General features: G+C 38.4%; 1 protein-coding gene across 1 annotated transcript in view; it reads left to right on the top strand.

The window, feature by feature from the left end:
* The first annotated feature begins 340 nt into the window (after nt 1-340).
* The window catches only part of LOC131152075 (uncharacterized protein At2g39795, mitochondrial-like), a 29,268-nt gene continuing 9,867 nt past the window's right edge, over nt 341-19,741 (top strand). The window contains exons 1-2 of the mRNA XM_058103690.1: nt 341-734; nt 2,357-2,685. Of these exons, the coding sequence (XP_057959673.1) occupies nt 459-734; nt 2,357-2,685 (605 nt within the window). The 5' untranslated portion in view covers nt 341-458. The remainder of the gene's footprint in view (nt 735-2,356; nt 2,686-19,741) is intronic.

Genomic DNA, 19,741 nt, shown 5'->3' with positions numbered 1-19,741 from the left:
CGATGCTTACATTGATGATTTCAAACAGAATGTAATTTAGTAGCAAATCGTCGACAGTTTGATGAAATCGTTGACGGTTTTGATTGAATCTGAACATTTATTGAAGATCAGATGTCAATAGTAAACATATCCGACTTTATGAGATTCGTAATTTACAACTATATTATTTATCTCCATTTAAATATACTCTTTAAATAGCCTAACTATTCTTGCCATTCATTGAAATAAAAATATTATTTCTTTCAAATCCTCTATTTTATTTTTATTTTAAAGACAATTTTCGGGACATAATTTAATTCCAAACTCAACGTGCCATATTGGTTTTTTTTTTTTTAATAAAATTTATTCCTCGAGTGAATTACGATATTGGTACATGCCTATTTGGTACTGGAAAACAAAGTGGGGAAGAACTTCGAGCACATGCCCTGCAACAGCCAATTCATTCGGAGTGCACTCTCATGGCTCGCTTAATCCGAGCCTTTCAGAGACCTTATTCCCTTTCTTCTTCTTCTTCTTCTGCCAAAGCCCTATTTAATGCTCTGCAACAACGACAGCCGCAGCCGCAGCAGCAGCAGAGGCCATTCCTCCGATCACAGGGAACCAATTCCCCATTCCTCCTCCTGACAAGGACAACCCACACTTCTGAAATCCCCAAATCGCCCTTTGAGTCGAACATCCTCCGTATCCTTCGCACCGAGATCCGGTACCAGTCTGAATACGCCCCTCCAAGTCAGGTGCTCCCTTTTTTCTACTCTCCGCCCCCATAATTTTTTTTTTTTTTCAGATAATTTTTCCCGAGAAAATGTCGGAAGAGAAAAGGAAAAAGAGAATAGTTAACTAGACCCAGATTGTTTGTATGTGTGTATGTTGTGTTGGCTAAGTGTGCCTGTGTGGGAAAGTCTTAAATCTCTTTTGTTATTTCTCTTATTTGTTTTAGCTCTGGTTGCTTGGTTGTGTTGCTGCATTCTGTTGCTCTACCTTTTTGTTTCTTTGTAGCCGGATTTCCTGCTTGCTTTCGTTAAATGAAAATCTCTTTTATAAAAAAAAATGTGTTTCATGTTGGGACTGGCAAATAAATCAAAAAATAGAACACACGCACACACACACACACACTCGAACCTCTCTCTCACTCACTCACGCACATTTTCAATACGATGCATGAAACCATTGGGCAAATAGATTTCCAACTTCTAACTCTTAACTCTGGAACTAGCCCAGTTGTATTAAGAAAGTATTTGCGGCAAACAATGCCGTAGGAGTCTGTTTGGTTGGAGAGAAGTTGAAAACAGAACTGAGTTTCTCTTCACTTCTCTTGTTTGGTTTTATATAAGGTGGAAGGAAGAGAAAAGAAGTGAAGTGGAGAGAGAAAAATGTGAAAGAGGAGCACCTTGTTACTCCTCCAAATAAGAGAGAAATAGAGAGAAACTATGAAAAAAAGACCAGAACACACTTTGACAACTTAAAAAGTGGCTTGCAGGGCACATACTTTTAATGACAATTGACTTCTGTCATTTTTTCCTTTTGTTCTCTCTATTCTCTCTTATTAAATCAAACAAAGTGGAGAGAAACTAGTTTCTTTTCTCCTCTCCTCTTCTTTTTCTCTTCTCTCCTATAGAAGTTACTTTTCTCTTCTCTCTACTTCTCTCCATCCAAATGGACTCGGAAGTTGAAAAGTTGTAACTCTGTCTGTATTTATCCCACAGCAACAAACTTTTAGGCCTTATAGAAGTATTTTAAGTTTCATAATGATGTGAGTGAGGTTCTACATTGATAGGAGCAAGATTTTATTTATGATTAGGGTTCGCCCCTTCCCCAGACCCCGCCTACGCATGAGCTTTCTGTACTGGGCTGCCCTTTTTATTTTATTTTATTAGGTTGAGGTTTTGTAGGGTTTTGTGTTGAAAGTGCTGAATCAAGGTTCCTTAGTGGAAGCTATCTAGCATAATATAGGACGTTCCTGCAAATGAATGCTGGAGATTATTGAGAGATCTAGTGGTGAGAAATTGTTTGAAAGGTGTGTACTGATGTTTTGGCTTATTTATTGTGTTGTTGTAGTTTGGATAAACTGTTGTATTAGGTTAGTTCAGCTGAAGTTCTTATTTTGTTGAAGCTTGAATATTGAAAAACTTAAGAATCATTATTTTATTGTCTTTTGCTTGTCCTAAAACTTCCTGCCTACCAAAGAGCTAAACAATTTATGATTCTGATCCCTTTTCCCTTTTCCTATGCTTCTTAGCAATACAATGGGTCGTTGATCAATTATGCTGACACACTATTGAATTTCTCTCTAAAAAATTTTCTATTTTCAATTCTCTTGGTGACTTTTTTTTTTCCTCTTTTTTAACAATTCTTGTAGCCTGTGACAAAATTCAATTCTTTTACTGTACAAGACTGGCCAGGGGAACGGTGGATTAGGTTGACACGCAAGTTTGGGGAGAATGAGGATGTTAAAATTGAGGTTACAATGTTTGATGGGTGTGTTTTGGTTCCAAAATCTGGAGAAGATAGTGATGGGGATGACATGCATCTTCACTTAAGCTTGCTTGTTGATATTTGCAAGAGTGATGATTCTGATGTATTAGAGTTCGTGTGTTCGGCATGGCCAGATTTTTTGGAGATTCAGAAAGTTTATGTGCTTGGGCGAGATCGATTGCTACCTGCCCCTTACTTGGGACGTGATTTTAAGTATGCATTTCTTTCTTCCTCTAATGGACTGTTGATATTTTGATTTCCAACAAAATATGGGGTTAGAAATACAAACTTTGACCTTACAACAAATCATTATCAAGGTAGCAGTCATAGCTGCTAAAATCGTGATCTGGGTTGCACAATCCTATGATCCTTCTTTACCAAAATTATCATGATTCTATATAGAATCATAAATTGGTAGGATCAAAGTAATATCTCATGGTAGGATCATAAGACTGTACAATACATTCTAATAATTATTTTTTGAAAGTTTTTAGTGGGTTACTTGTACTATGTGCTTGGTGTTTGTCGTGTACAAAGAAAATTATGGTCTCAAAATATTTAGTTTTAGCTTGATGTTTATTAAGTAGTTCAAACTTCAAACATCAATACTAAGGTTTAGGATATAAGTAAAATATTTAATACCCTAATGTTAATGAGTGAGCTTGATTGGCTTTAATTATCTGCTTGTTTTGTACAAACTCACACATGTTCATGTTGTATAGTTGTTTGTTGATTAATTTGCATTAAGAGTTGAGATTTCTTTTCCTTGTAGGTGTTTATTCCTTTTCCATTATTAGCTAGTTTGATTGGGTTTGGAATGCAACGATTTGAAAACTTGATCTCTTTGTTACATAAGGGTTCTACCATATAAGGAACTTATTATTTTCCTAGTAAGCACTCACTAGACTGGTTCTAGGTTTATAACATTTAAATATGCTAAAAATATCATCTAATTGGTTTTTTTGGGGTCTATTTTATATTGTTCGTAGAATTTTATGATCCTCAATCTGATCCTACTAAACTTGCCAGCAATTTCATGTGGGGTCCCAATTTTAACAACCCTAGATAGCACTTATGACTTTCTTTTTCACTTGAGTTATTGACATTGTTTTCAGTTTGTGAATTTGTCTTTTTTAATTGAGTTATTAGTGTTTGTTTTAATTTGCAAGTTGTTCAAGTTTGTTATTTGGCCAAAGTATGTACTGATCACTTGATCCCACAAGCAAAGTTTTGTTTCTTTTTTACATAGAAAAGGTAATATTTTTAGAAAGGAAAGATGAAGTACAATCAAGGTGAGGACAAGAAGTCCTATAGAAGGAATTTTAGTACAATTGAGGTGAGGACGAGAAGTCCTAAACTTGTAGGTATCCTTGGCTGTAAACTCGATGCCTTTCGTATCACCTATCTCAGTGTCCCTTTGGGAGCAAAGTTTAAAGACAAGGGTATTTGGGATCCCATTGTTGACAGATTCAAAAAGAAACTCGCTGGTTGGAAAAGGAACTTTTTGTCAAAAGGTGGCAGACTCACTCTCATTAAAAGTACTCTGTCCAATCTGCCTGTTTACTTCACGTCTCTTTTCTCTATCCCTAGTGTAGGGGCCGAGAGATTAGAGGGTATCTAAAGAAGATACCTTTGGGGGAACATTGGTGAGGTTTTCAGATATCATCTTGTTAAATGGGGAGTGGTTAAACAACCTTTGCAAAAGGGTTGCCTTGGCCTTAAATCCCTTTCTTTCTTTAATAAGGTCCTTATGGGGAAATGGCTTTAGAGATTCATGACTGAGAAAAATCATCTCTGGAGGGATGTCATTGCTGTCAAGCTTGGTCTCTATCATAATGATTGGACCTCAAAAGTTTCAAAGGAAGTTCATGGTATAGGTGTTTGGAGATATATCAAAAGGAGATGGGAGAATCTCTTCCCTCATCTATTTCCATGTGGGGAATGGAGCTGATGTTTTATGGGAGAATCTCTTCCCTCATCTATTTCCATGTGGGGAATGGAGTTGATGTTTTCTTTTGGGATGATATTTGGTGAGGTAATTCACAATTCTGCTCCTGTTTCCTTTCAATCTTCAAAAATTTGCAAGCCATAGATGCTCTCATTAGCCAACACTTTGAGTTCACTAATCAAGGGATTGTTTGGGATATTCCTTTGAATAGAAATGCCTTTGATTGGGAACTTGATTTTCTTGTAGATTTTTTTAGCAGTCTCTATAACTCTCATTGTTGATGAGCCGAAATGGGTTTTAAGGATAGATGGGAACTTCACTGCAAGCTCTTTCTATAAACATCATAGTTCCTTGGCTAGAGCAGCACAAACTTCCCTTGGAAGTTGGTTTGGAAAACGGCAGCCCCTTCAAAAGTTACCTTTTTCACATGGGAAGCTACTCTTGGAAATTCCTTACTATAGACAGTCTTTAGAAAAGAGGTCTCCCTTTTGTTAATACATACTTTTTATGTTGGGAGTTGGAGGAATTGGTTAATCACGCCCCCTTACATTGTTTATGGACCAAGAAATTGTGGAACTTAGCCATCTCCATTGTAAATCAGAAATGGGCCACTGCAGCTATAGTGGGAGGTCAATTGTGGGCTTAAAAAGGGATTAGATCTAATAAGGGAGAAGATCTGTCTCCCTCATTCCCCTTGCTATTTTTTGGGTCGTGTGGAGAGGAAGGAATAGAAGAGCCTTTCAAGGAATTATCTCTCCTATTTAGGCGGTCCTGGAACTCCGCCTGTGATGCACTTAAATGTCCTAATTTTTTCACACACAGCCAGTCCCAAGCCCGGGTTAAGGAGGAGGGTTGCGTTGGGTAGCTGACAGCCAGCGTAAAATTTGTCAGATCACTATGATATGAATCCTTACCGAATATTTGCTGGGGCGTCCCCTACGAGCGACGCGTTGCACTTGAACCACTTGGGTGTAGTGAAAAGTGGGCGAGGGTTGGCTAGGTCGTCGCTCCAAAGCGACGCGCCGTGTCGGTGCCCGGGTACGGTGTCAAATATGCGAGGGTTCCTGCATCATTCTGGACGTGGGCAGGTAAAGACGTTAGTTCAGGAAACTAGGATTAGATTAGCAACTTGGAATATAGGGACACTTACGGGTAAAAGCATGGAAATTGTGGATACAATGATTAGAAGAAGAATTAATATAATTTGCCTTCAAGAAACTAAGTGGGTGGGGGAGAAAGTTAGAGAAATCGATAAATCAGGTTTTAAACTTTGGTACACTGGAAAAGAAAAACATAAGAATGGAGTAGGCATTATTATAGACAAAAACTTAAAAGATAGCGTTGTGGATGTAATTAGAGTAAGGGATAGAATTATAAAAATCAAAATGGTATTAGGACAAAAGATAATAAATATCATTAGTGCTTATGCTCCTCAAGTTGGCTTAGCAGAAAATCTTAAGAGACAATTTTGGGAAGATATGGATAGTATTATACAAGGCATACCAGGGACTGAGAAAATATTTATAGGAGGAGATCTGAATGGACATGTTGGAAGAGATAATAAAAATTATGAAAGGATACATAGAGGATATGGATATGGAGACAAAAATGAGTATGGGGAGATGATCTTAGACTTTGCCATGTCATATGATTTTAGTATAATGAATACTTGCTTTAAGAAGAGAGAAGAACACTTAATAACCTTTAAAAGTGGACAAAATAGAAGTCAAATAGATTTTTTTTTAACTAGGAGGGTAGATCGTGTATCATGCAAGGATTGTAAAGTTATTCCAGGTGAAAGTCTAACCACACAATATAGAGTCTTAGTGTTAGATATATGCGTTAAAAAATGGAAGAAAAAGGATAAAATAAACCAATGTAGGAGAACTAGATGGTGGAACCTAAAAGGAGAAAATATAATAAAATTTAAAGATAAAATGATCAAAGATGGGGATTGGACCTTAGAGGATGGGATAGATTCATATACTCTTTGGAATAGATTAGCTAGCTCTATTAAAAAGATAGCAAAAGAGATTTTAGGCTAATCAAGGGGAAGATTCTCAAATAGCAAAGAAAGTTGGTGGTGGGATAAAGATGTACAAAAAATCATAAAGACAAAAAGAATTTGGTATAAAACGTGGCAAAAATGTAGAAACAGCGATAACTTTGAAAAATATAAGGAGGCAAGAAAAGATGCAAAAAGGGCCGTTAGTGAAGCTAAATATAGATCATTTAATAGTTTGTATGATAGATTAGGTACAAAAGAAGGGGAAAGTGATATATTTAAATTTGCTAAAGTTAGAGAAAGGAAGAACAAGGACTTAGGAAATGTAAAATGTATAAAAAGTGAGGATGATATTGTCTTGGTTAAGGACGAAGATATTAAAGAAAGATGGCGAAGTTACTTTAGTAAGTTGTTTAACGAAAACCAAATAGAAGGCTTAAATTTAGAATTGTCAAATGAGGAAAAGATTAAAAATATAAGATTTATTAGAAAAATTAGAGTTAACGAAGTTAAGTTTGCACTAAAAAAGATGAAAAATGGGAAAGCTATGGGACCGGATAACATCCCAATTGAAGTTTGGAAATGCTTGGGTGATAACGGAATTATATGGTTAACTAATTTATTTAATACAATTGTAAAAACTAAGAAAATGCCAGCTGAATGGAGGAAAAGTACTTTAATACCTATATACAAAAATAAAGGAGATATTCAAAATTGTAATAACTATCGTGGAATTAAACTTATGAGTCATACGATGAAACTATGAGAAAGAGTAGTTGAACAAAGATTAAGGTTAGAAACGAAGATCTCAGAAAATCAATTTGGTTTTATGCCTGGGAGATCTACCACAGAAGCTATTTATCTTTTAAGAAGATTAATGGAAAAGTTTAGGGAAAAGAAGAGGGACTTGCATATGATATTTATTGACCTTGAGAAAGCATATGATAGGATACCTAGGGAAGTTCTATGGTGGGTTTTAGAAAAAAAGGGTGTATGTTGTAGGTATACCGATGTCATTAAGGATATGTATGATGGAGTAATGACTAGTGTAAAGACTATAGATGGAGAAACTAGAGAATTTCCAATTACCATAGGTGTACATCAAGGATCTGCTTTGAGTCCTTATCTTTTTGCATTAGTGATGGACCAATTGACTAAGAGTATTCAAAAGGAGGTTCCATGGTGTATGTTGTTTGCAGATGATATTGTTTTAATTGACGAAACTAGGGATGGAGTAGAGGCTGAGTTAGAATTATGGAGAGAAGCTTTGGAATCTAGAGGCTTTAAGATAAGTAGAAATAAAACAGAATATATGAAATGTAATTTTAGTAATGATAGTGGAATATTGGAGACAAAGTTAAACTTGATGATGAAGAAATAAATAGCACTTGTAGATTTCGATACCTTGGACTTATTATGCAAGCTGAAGGAGAAATTGAAGATGATGTAATGCATAGAGTTAAAGTAGGTTGGGTAAAATGGAGAAGTTCTTCAAGTGTTCTATGTGATCGTAGAATACCCTTAAAATTGAAAGGGAAGTTTTATAGGACAGTTATAAGACCAGCTATGCTATATGGATTAGAATGTTGGGCGACGAAAAAACATAATATCCAAAAAGTAAAAGTTGCCGAGATGAGGATGCTTAGATGGATGAGTGGTATAACATTGAAAGATAAATTAAGGAATGAACATATTCATGGTAAGTTAGGTGTAGCTCCTACAGAAGATAAGATAAGGGAAGGACGACTCAGATGGTATGGACACTTGCAACGTAGGCCTTACAGTGCACCTGTGAGGAAGAGTGACTTAGTTACTGTGGGGGGCAGTAGAAGGGGTAGGGGTAGACCTAAAATAACTTCGGAAGAGATAGTGAGTAAGGATTTAATATCTTTGAATCTATCAAAAGAAATGGTCCATGATCGCATAAATTGGTGGAAAAGGATTCATATAGCCGACCCCACTTAGTGGGACTAAGGCTTGGTTTTGTTGTTGTATTTAGGCGGTCTTGGACCATTGGATTGCTATGATCTCTAGCTAGCATTCTAGGCTAGTTGAAAGGGAGCCCTTTGTAATCCTTTATTTTCTTGATACTTATCAGTAAGGGTGTTTCTTTCTCATTATTTCTTTGTGCTTGGGTGGCATCCCCTTGATGCATCGTTTTATAAAACTTCTCTTTGCTAATACAAAAAAAAAGTTCTATAAAAAATAAAAAAAATTAGAAATCGTATTAATAAATCTATTCAAATCTTGTCCTTTATAATTCATTGAATTCTTTAAATTATTTAATTCCCTTTTCCACGGGCCAATTCTTGTTCCAAGCATAATTCTTCACCCCACTCCAAATCTAACTTTCTGCCAATTGGGGGCAACCTATTTCAACCCCATCTTGCCAATAGACCGCGCTTGTTCATCAACATTCAGTTTCCCCAAGGACACCTCATCTAAAGGCATAAAGAGTTCTGCTCACCCTTATCTCCCCTAGTATCATTGGTAGTAGTAGTGACTAGAGTGAATGCCTTTTTACCTTTTTTTCTTTTTTCCTTTTCCTAAGATTCACCTCAATTCCCTCCATCCTAGAAATTTTACCCATTCTATATTAACTGTAGGAGTCTCAGAAATGTGAGAGGCACACAAAACTCTTGCAGTTCCCAATATTTTTTTCAACTAAACATTTCCTGTGGCAACTTTACCCATTGCTTGAGAGTGAGCACCACTAGAGTATAACTTTCATTATGCTAAGTAGCGTCAACCTTTAGTTGTCTATAGTAACTAAATTACAGGGCAGCTGGACTTGTGGTTTATTTTTGTTATCCTGAGAACAATCAATTGGGTTTCTAAGGTTCTGTTGCTTTGGCAATTCTCTTGTTATGAGAAGACTTACCCTTAAGAAGTGTTTGGTTTGTGGTATCTATGATGTTGTTAGAGTTTAAATTTTTGGAATCAAATTCCCATGAATGTGAGATTCTTTTGTATGTTTTCTTACTAGTTTTTGAATCAAGTTTTATGAAAGTAACATTGCTATGTTTGTTTTTTGTACTTCTTGTTTTTTCTGTTTTGTTTAGTAGGATGTCTTCTTCGCCTTTTCTGTACTTTCGTCTTTCTTTAACGAAATCATATTGTTTTGTTATTAGAAAAAAAATGCTGTGTTAGTCTTGGAGTTTTGCGGCCTTGACACATGGTTTTGGTGTATGATACTAAATTAGATGGAAGGTCGATTAACTTGGATTCGACTATGCGGATGTTATGAGGATGGTTTTGGTATGTCACTGTGAAATTGTGGTTGGTTTGGATGGTTCTAATGGTGGTATTCTCGAACTTAAGACATAATCATTAGATCCTTGGTGGTTACTCGTATGTGAACAAGAATACTTTAGAGACCTGAATTTTGGGGGAACATCTGGTGAACGACCTACCTTCCTTGGTATCCTATTGGGTAGTAAGTGAGCATCTTGAGGAGCACTTAGGGGCAGACTCTTGACATCCTCGATGGGTGTCTTGGGCTTCTGTGTGGGGTTGAAGCCTGTTGTAATATGTGACTCATATGTTGAGTGGAAGACATGCACAAAGAGAAAACATGGAAGAAAACAGGATTGCTGACTTGCAGGAGGAAACCGTCGACGGTTTGGTCCAGTTGCAGAGAAACAGTCGACTGTTTTGTCCTGTTACATCGACTGTTTGCTCTCGGTATTAAACCGTCGACGGTATGTCTGCAAACCGTTGATGGTTTGGCTCGGTTACTTAGCGTTCTTTTTCAAATTTTTAATTAGGACATTGGATAGATTGAGTTTTGGGGGGAAAGCTTCTAGGAAAGTTATATATACATGTTGTATGATGTAACTCAATGTCTTTGGACATAAGATAGTAAAAATTCATTGTCAATTGCTCTCGTGGATGTAGGCATTGCCAAACCACGTAATTTTTCGTGTCATTGTTTTATTACTTTCATTATACTCTGTGTGATTGTGGTATTGTATATTTCATTATTGATTGTTGCGTTGTAAGATCATTTGATTATGTTGTGCATTCAATTTTCACAACAAATTGGTATTAGAACATTGTTGTAATGACTTATGAAACTTCTTCTACAAAGTTCGATGTTGTTAAGTTCTATGGAACGAGAAACTTTGGATTATGGCAAAGAAGGGTTAAAGATTTGTTAGTGTAGCAAGGTATGGTGAAGACTTTATACGGAGTTCAATTGGAAAGCATGGATGAAACAAGTTGGAATGAATTGGAAGTGAAGGCTGTGGCGACTATCAGACTTAGTTTGGCCGATGACGTGCTGTATCACGTCATGGATGAGGAATCTCCTGTGTAGGGGTGAGCAAACGGTCGGTTTGGCCAAATTCGAGCAATTAACTGAATTAACCGAAAATTTCGGTTAATAAATGTTGTTAACCGAACCGATTGAATTGTCGAACCTCATCGAACCAAACCCGACCGAATTACCTTTTCGGGTAATTTGGTTAACCGAATTTAACCGAAATTATTTATTATTAATTGCTAAAAATAGTATGTAATTATAATTAATTGCGGAAAAAAAGAGGGTGAACATGTTGGGGAACAGGAATTGATTTCCTTATAGGCTTTTTGCTCCAAAATCCAGTAACTCTACGAGACTACGACCATCAGAAATCTTTCTTCCAACTCACCTTATTGCTGCTGCCTGCTGAACTAAATCCCATCCTTCGTCACAGCGTCACCAGCCAAAAGCATTTCTTGAGATCGAAACACCGGTGGCCGTCCCAGTGATTCAATGAACCCGAAATGCCTCGAACATCTTCCTCCGGCGATCCCATTTGATGGTGCATGAGAATTGGACGGTTCCCCAGAAGTCGATCCGAAGTCCCTAATTGAACTCTTCCCCCTCTTGCAGTGCTCCCCCCCAAGATCATCCTCCTCCGACGAACACCATAGTACCATACTACCATATCACCATACACCAGCGGAGTTGAAAAGTTGGTCCTGGACCCGTTCGTCTTGTGCATCTCGTACTCCATGCCTTGGGATACTCCGGACCTCCGGTCTTCGGCTGCCTCAGCGCCATGAAAATGATGCACAGCGCCAGGCAAAGACCCTAGCCCTCCACTCTGCCTTTTTTCCCCCCAAGCCGAGCCCCATCCCTTAAAGGCTTTAACATATAATAATTTATTTTTAAAATTAGTTAATTAATAATTCGGTTAATCGGTTAACCGAATTAATATGTTTTGTTAACCGAACTAAAACCCGATTCACCGAATTTTGGTGAAGCCCAACCGAACTGGTTTTTTTACCCGAACCGAACCGACCAATTTTGGTCGGTTAAATCGGTTAATTCGGTTTTCCCCGAATTATGCTTACCCCTACTCCTGTGGTTGTTTGGAAAAAACTTGAAAGCCGATATATGTCTAAGTCTTTGATAAACAAATTGTATCTTAAGCAGAAGTTGTATTGGCTTAAGATGTCGGAGGGTTCGGATTTGAACCAACATATTAATGCATTCAATCAGATTGTAAGTGATTTGATGCGGGTTGATATGAAGTTCGAGAAGGAATACAAGGCTTTGATACTATCGAATCCCTACCAGCGTCTCACACGTATGAAAATTTGGTTAATACTCTAACATGGGGTAAAAAAACCCTGAATTTGGAAGAGGTAACAAGTACATTGCTGGGTTTTCATCAAAGAAAGAAGGTTAGCGATGAAATTTCACGTGGTGAAGGGCTTGTGGTAAAGGGTAACCGGGAATGTGGAAGAATCAAATTTTGGAATAGATTGAGTGGTAATAAGTCTCGGTCGCAGTCCAAGAAGAAGAAGGATATTTGGTGTTTTAAGTGCGGGAAAAAGGGGCATATAAAATCGGAGTGCCCGGAAAGAAGGAAAGGGAATGTTGAAAATCAAGAGGTTTCTTCAAAATCAGTGAATGTAGTAGAAAAAGGAAACTTAGGAAGCAATGATGGTGATATGCTTTTTGTTTTATCGGGGTCAGGTCGCCTCACAAATTCTTGGATCCTGGATTCAGCGTGTTCTTATCATATGACACCAAATAAAGAATGGTTCAGCACCTACATGTCAGTTAATTTTGGTTCTATTCTAATGGGATAAGATGCTTCATGCAAAATAATTGGAATAAGAAACGTCAAAATTAAAATGTATGATGGTGTTGTAAGAACATTATGTGATGTAAGGCACATACCGGATCTATGGAAGAATTTAATTTCATTGAGCACTTTGGATTGTAACGGATTTAGTTAAGAGTCTGAAGGTGGGGTTAGGAAGGTGTGTAAAGGCATTCTAACGGTGATGAAAGGGCAGAAGTTAGTGGGAAATATCTATGCACTAGTGGGCACTACAGTTGTAGGTGGAGTTGTAGTTGTAGATTCTGAGTTAGATGATACTGTTTTGTAGCATAAGCGGTTAGGGCATATGGATGAATGTGGGATGAAGGAACTTCTTATGAGGAATCTTTTGAAGGGTATCAAAACATGCAGGCTGAATTTCTGCAAGTATTGTGTTCTTTTAAAACAAAACAGGGTGCAGTTCAAAACAACCACTCACAAGATGGAAGATATTCTTGACTACATTCATTCGGGTATTGGGGGCCGGTGAGAGTAGCATCATGGGGTAGACATATGTACTTTGGGAGTTTCATTGATGATTACTCACGAAAGGTCTGGGTGTACTTCATGCGACGCAAGTCAAAGACTTTTGCCAAGTTTAACTTTTGGAAAGTTGAGGTGGAAAACTAGATCGGGAGGAGAATTAAATGCCTCAGGTTAGATAATGGAACCGAGTACGCTGATTTGAGGTTTATGGAGTTCTGTAAGCAACATGGCATGAGGAGACATTTGACAGTTTGCCGGACACCACAATAGAATGGTGTGGCAGAAAGGATGAATCGAACTCTAGCTGAAAAAGCTTGGTGTCTCAGATTAAATGCAGTGCTTGCTAAGAATTTCTGGGCCGAGACAGTGAGTATGACGTGTTTCTTGGTTAACTGATCACCAAGGGCATCACTAGAGGGGAAAGTTGCAGATGAGGTATGGATAGGTAATGCGGTAGACTACTCCGGTTTGATAGTATTCGGTTGTCCAACATATGTGCACATTTCTAGTGAGGAGAGATAAAAGCTTGATGCAAAGTCTAGACGTTGCATTTTTTTGGGGTATCAGAAAGGTGTGAAAGTGTTCAAGCTGTGGGATCTAGTGGCAAACAAGGTGGTGATCAATAGAGATGTGGTTTTCGATGAGAAAGCCATGGTGAAGTGTACTCAGGAAGAAGATGAAGATAAACAGAAGCTAGAAAACTGGAGCAGAGATGAGCATGTTGTGCAGGTGGAGTTAGAGACTCAGGGTAGTGATGACGGTATTCAGAATGCAGGGAGCTATAACTCGGGAAATTAGCAAGATGACAGTATCGCTATACACAGACCCAGACGCACTATTAGGCCACCGCCTAGGTATGAATTAGATGATCTGGTGTCTTAAGCTCTCATTACCAGTTACAAGAATCCTACTACTTTTCAAGAGGCAGTACACAACCAGGAGAAAAGTAGATGGATGGGTGCTATGGTAGAGGAAATGAAGTCATTGCATAAGAACCAGACGTGGGATTTGGTGGGGCTTCCAGAAGGGAAGAGGGCGATAGGTTGCAAGTGGGTGTATAGGAAGAAGGAAGCGGTATCAGAAAAGGAAGGAGAGAAACTCAAAGCATGGTTAGTAGCAAAGGGATACTCACAAAAGAAAGGGGATGATTATGATTTCTTCTCCCCTGTCGTCAGACACACCTCCATCACGGTAGTGTTGGGATTGGTGGCGCATTATGATATGCAATTGAAGCAAATGGATGTAAAAACAATGTTTCTCCATGGTGATTTGGAAGAGCAGATTTATATGGTACGGCCAGAAAGGTTCAGTCAACTCGGACAGGAGCATTTGGTTTGTAAGTTAAAGAAGTCACTTTACAGGTTGAAACAGTCTCCGAGGTAATGTTACAAATGTTTTGACTCCTATATGATCCGGATAGGCTACAGGAGGTGTGAGTATGATTGTTGCATATATGTAAATAAACTTGATGATGGTTCTCTTATTTTTCTATTTCTTTATGTTGTTGACATGCTAATTGTTGCGAAAGATATGATTGAGGTAAATCAGTTGAAGACTCTGTTGAATAAAGAGTTTGACATGAAAGATTTGGGCGCAGCCAAGAAAATTCTTGGGATGGAGATTCACAGGGACAAAATTGTAGGGAGGAGATTGTGGTTATATCAGAGCAGTTATGTGGAGAAGGTGTTGGAGAGGTTTAGCATGGTTGATGCAAAATCGGTAAGTACATTGTTAGCGAAACACTTTGAATTATCTATCGCTCAATGCCCAAAGACGGATGATGATATACGTGACATGTCAAAGGTTTTCTATGCTAGTGCAATGGGGTGTTTAATGTATGCTACGGTATGTATAAGGTCGGACCTGGCACAAGCTATCAGCGTGATAAGTAAGTTTCTTTCAATTCTGGGTAGACAACATTGAGATGTCGTTAAATGGATTTTCAGATACTTGCGGTGATGGGGATCGACATGCGTTGCCCATGTCTTTTGCAAATGTTATGACACGTGGACGGCCTCCAGATGTCCACATTTCTTTTGTAGATGTTACGACACGTGGACGTCCTACGGAAGTTCACGTTTCCTTCACCGACATGTTAACACATGGAAGACCTTTGGATGCCCTTTTGTTCGTTGCTACGCATGAATTCATGGAGTATCTAGAAGATGTTTTCAGTGTGAGAAAGTCCTGAATTGAGATGCCGAAGTAAGTCTGAGATCAAGACCCCTTGTGGGCCCCGCACGGTCTTGTGAGCCCCACATGGTTCCATGTTGGGCCCCATATGGCGGGCCTTCCCTTTGACTTACTATGTATTATTGCAAGATAACTTAGCTTGCAAGAGTCTTTAAATGTGTCTTGTAAGTTGTGTGCTTATTATTGTGTCTAGAAAATAGAAGTCTTTATTGCGTTTGAAAATTGTGAGTGTGTTGAGAGTTGTGTGTCTCCCATGCTTACATGGGAATTAATTGTGTGCATTTATTTTTTCCCCCCATGCTAGCTTAGTTATGTTTATGTCTTCCCCTTCCCTATATGAAGTCTCTATATATTTTCATTGTAATTGTTGTAACAGCGGTAAGCTAGAGAATATATTGTCATTTAGTTAAAGACTTTGTCTTTCTAAGCTTGTTAAGCTTGTTCCGATCCTTGTGATTGAGTGGCGAGAGACTACGTTCGTTCTCCCCGGAGATTAGGTGGTGAGAGACCACTAACTATCCAACAATTCCATTCATTTCCCTCTTTCATGTCCTCCATCCATCATCCACACGGCCACCACCAAGTTATTCCCACACGGCCAACAGTACATCATTTCATTTGTTGCATATTCATCCATATATCAAAGTGTGGCCAAAGGATTTCAGCGCTAGTCTAACTTGTGAAGAATAACATCAAGATATCCTTCATAGTTATTGGTAATTTCAGTAATCACTTGGACCATTACAAGTATATAGCAGTTCCATTGCAACTTAAAGTTTGATTAAGAAATTCCAAGGTGTGTTCTGATTTGTGGTGAATCAAACTGAGGTATCCAACGATTTATCTTGCTAAGATTGTTCTTTATTTAACCCTTGAATTGCTTGAGAACCCTTGCTCGAAGCCCTATAAGCTTTGGGTGAGAAATTGCCTTGATTCCTTGCATTTTTATTCAAACCCATAGGAGGTCAGGCGACTACCTTGATGGTCAGTCGACTAACCTGCTACTAACTCTCAGTATTTTGTCTAAAATCTCAGACAATCGACTGAGACCCTTACATCATTCGACTGACCCAACACTGCCACTCCAGAAATCTGTTCTTAAATTCTTCAGGCGACTGACCCTTAAGTCTAGTCGACTGTAGTCACCTAGAATCTGAAGTTTCAATATTATTTCACATTGTTTGAGTCTTTGCTTAACCTTGTGTAAACCTATGCTTGAAATTCTGAACTTCCATGTTTGAATAAGCACATTTGTGCCATAAGATTACAATATTGGAATTTGCTAGCTTTAAATCAATTTTGGGAATATTTTTGTGCTAATCATAGGACTTTTATTCTTGAAATATTGAAGTAGCATCTTTCCGCATTTTTAACTTAATACCTTTGTGAAAGAACTCTTGGGACTCATCTCTGAATAACATCATACACCTTTTCAAAATTTCATAACATGTGAAATGTCCTCTGATTTATTGTGTTTATGTTCGGATAATTAAATTCTTAATTTAAAGTGTTTTGAGTGTGTATGCTTGCTTGTGAGGGTTGAAAACCAATAGGACTAGGTCACCCTACCCCATCCTACATCATCTTGGTATCAGAGCATAAAACAACTAGGGTGTTACCATCTTGTCCTACATCATACGGGGTACCTCTCATTATGGCATCATGTTCGGCAAGAAATAGAGTGATCCGTCAGTTGTAGGATATGTTTATGCTGATTATGCAAGGGATCTGGATGACAGGAGGTCTACAACAGGGTATGTGTTCACCCTTGTGGGAGAACCTATTTTTTGGAGGTCTATGGTACAATCTTTGGTTGCATTATCAACAATTGAGCTAGAGTATATGGCAGTTGCCGAAGCTGCCAAAGAAGCATTGTGACTTATTGGTTAGTCAAGGAGCTGGGCATACAACAAGGTGGAGTTCAGTTGCATTGTCACAGTCAAAGTGTCATCTATTTGGCGAAGAATCAAGTGTATGATGCAAGAACCAAACATATAGATGTGAGGTTCCACAGGATCCGGGAGTTGGTTTCTTCAGGTGAGCTTGTGTTTGAGAAAGTTCACAATTCTGAGAAAGCAACGGATTTCTTGACAAAGCTAGTTACCATGGATAAGTTCAAGCATTGCTTGGACTTACTGAATGTCTCCAGTTGCTAGACGGGAGACGGTCCCAACCTGTTGTCCTAAGGTGGAGCATCGGGTTATGTTTTCAGTTTTCTCTTAAGGGTCGTATATTCGCCAAGGTGGAGATTGTTGTAATACGTGGCTCATATGTTGAGTGGAAGACATGTATAAAGAGAAAACATGAAAGAAAATAGGATTGCTGACTCGGAGGGAGAAACTGTCAACGGTTACCCTGAAACTATCGACGGTTTGGTCCAGTTGTAGAGAAACAATCGACTGTTTTGTCCTGTTACATCAACTGTTTGCTCTCGGTATTAAACCGTCGACGGTATGTCTACAAACTGTCGACGGTTTGACTCGGTTACTCAGCGTTGGCTTTAAAATTTTGAATTGGGATGTTGGATAGGTTGGGTTTTGGGGGGAAAGCCTCCGGAAAAGTTATATATACATGTGTCATGTAATTTAGTGTCTTTGGACACAAGATAATAAAAATTCATTGCCAATTGCTCCCGTGGATGTAAGCATTGCCGAACCACATAATTCTTCGTGTCGTCGTTTTATTGCTTTCATTATACTCTGTGTGATGGTGGTTTTGTATATTTCATTGTTGATTGCTGCGTTGTAAGATCATTTGTTTCCGCTGTGCATTCAATTTTCACAACAAAGCCCCATGGACGATCCATTTGAGAATGTGATAGCACGGTACTCTTAGCCTGAAGGTTTGGGTGTTTTTCCTTTTTGGTCATCGGCTATACAGTTGAGGGGTGTCATCCTAGACCTCGGTTGTGTTGTAGGGATGAGAGCTACTCTCAATACTGGTGGAATGTGAGTTAATCTCTCTTATGGTTTGAGTTTAGGATCCTTAGTGATGACCTTAGTTGGATCAAGGGCCTTTGAGTCGTGAGACTTAACCACGGGGTTAGACCTTTGAGTGTTTCCTTGGATAAGGATGAGTATGCTTGGATTGGACTTGGTGTAATCTTGCTGCTGCATGGGCGTGACTCGTGGACACTTGGCTGATCTTGGCAAGGGAGATTCCTTTTGGCCATTGAGATCTCCACGTCTGTGACACTGACATTTCTGGAATAATACTTATTTTTCTGCCAATTTCCAATATGGCAGCAATGCACTATGTAACATACAAAGCCAGAAATTCCATCTAAAATGCCGAAGCAACTAAGCAGAATGCATTCCCTAATCAATTTCAATTACAGGAAAAGAGAGATGTTACCAAAAAAAGAATTAGAGAGGGAAAAAAGGGACTTGAAGTTAGAATAACAGAATTCAATATCATTAGAAATCACTCGCATGAATCTGAAAATACACAGATCTTTCCATGAACGGCTAATCAAGGAAGAAGATAAAGATGGAAAAGCCTGCTTTCAGAGGTCTAACAAAATCAAGTAATTAATCATTCCAGATTTACAACACATCTTTAGATCCATCACAACATCATTGTGTCATGTCGCAATTGGCACTGCTGAAATCTTCCAGCAGTCTGCAATCAACCACTCATTGTCTAGACTTCACTACAGCACAGCAAGCTTTGAATCTGCTCATGAATATAAAAAAAAATTTAACAGAACCGCTGGAGTCCACCGGCCCAGAAATCAAGATAAAGAAAGAATGGGAGCTGAAAAGGCAGATCAGCTGCTTTCATTACTATGATTTGATTTTGAAGTTTGAAGGATATATACTGGGTGTTTCTTTTCTTTTCTTATATATATATATATATATATATGTATGTATGTATGTATATACATATATATAACAGTGAAGAGAGACTTCATAAAAATTAAAAAGGCCCCAAGGGACTGCCACCCATGTTCAAACAAAGAAAAGAGAGAACAAAAAGGCTGGATCAACAATGTGACGGTGTATCCAAGAGATCAAAAATTATATGTGTGTCCAGCATGCACTGCCCTCTAAACCAGCTTGAAACGAGTAGTAAGCCACCTATCCTTGAGGATTGTGGGAGAAGTCATTTTTACTTCAAAAGCTCTAGAATTTCTCTTGCTCCACACAATCTAGAAGATAATGAGCAAGATCAAGGACGGGGTTATTTTCCTATCTCTATTTGGAGTAATGCTCCAACCCCCATATTTCCTTTTTCACTGCTTCAGCAGTGACCCAGGGCTGTCCCATATCGGCAGTGTACATATTCCAAAAAATTCTGGTCTAGGGACAATGGAGCAGTAATTGATGTACAGTTTCAGCATCTTCTTTGTGTAGAAAGCATCGATTGAACAAGTTGAAACCTTTTCTTCGAGGATTTTTAAGAGCAAGGATCTTCCCAAAGCAACTTTGTTTGGTGAGAGTTTTCCAGGGAAATTAAGTTTGGCTTTGGAGGGGCTGCCAAGCTGCTCATTGAAGGAGCTGGCCATGAAGTAGCCTTTTGGTTGAGCTTCCGACATTT

This window comes from Malania oleifera, chromosome 3 (genome assembly GCF_029873635.1).
Source record: "Malania oleifera isolate guangnan ecotype guangnan chromosome 3, ASM2987363v1, whole genome shotgun sequence".
Lineage (NCBI taxonomy): Eukaryota > Viridiplantae > Streptophyta > Magnoliopsida > Santalales > Ximeniaceae > Malania > Malania oleifera.
The sequence above is the reverse complement of the archived record's forward strand: the minus strand, read 5'-3'. Positions and strand labels throughout refer to the sequence as shown.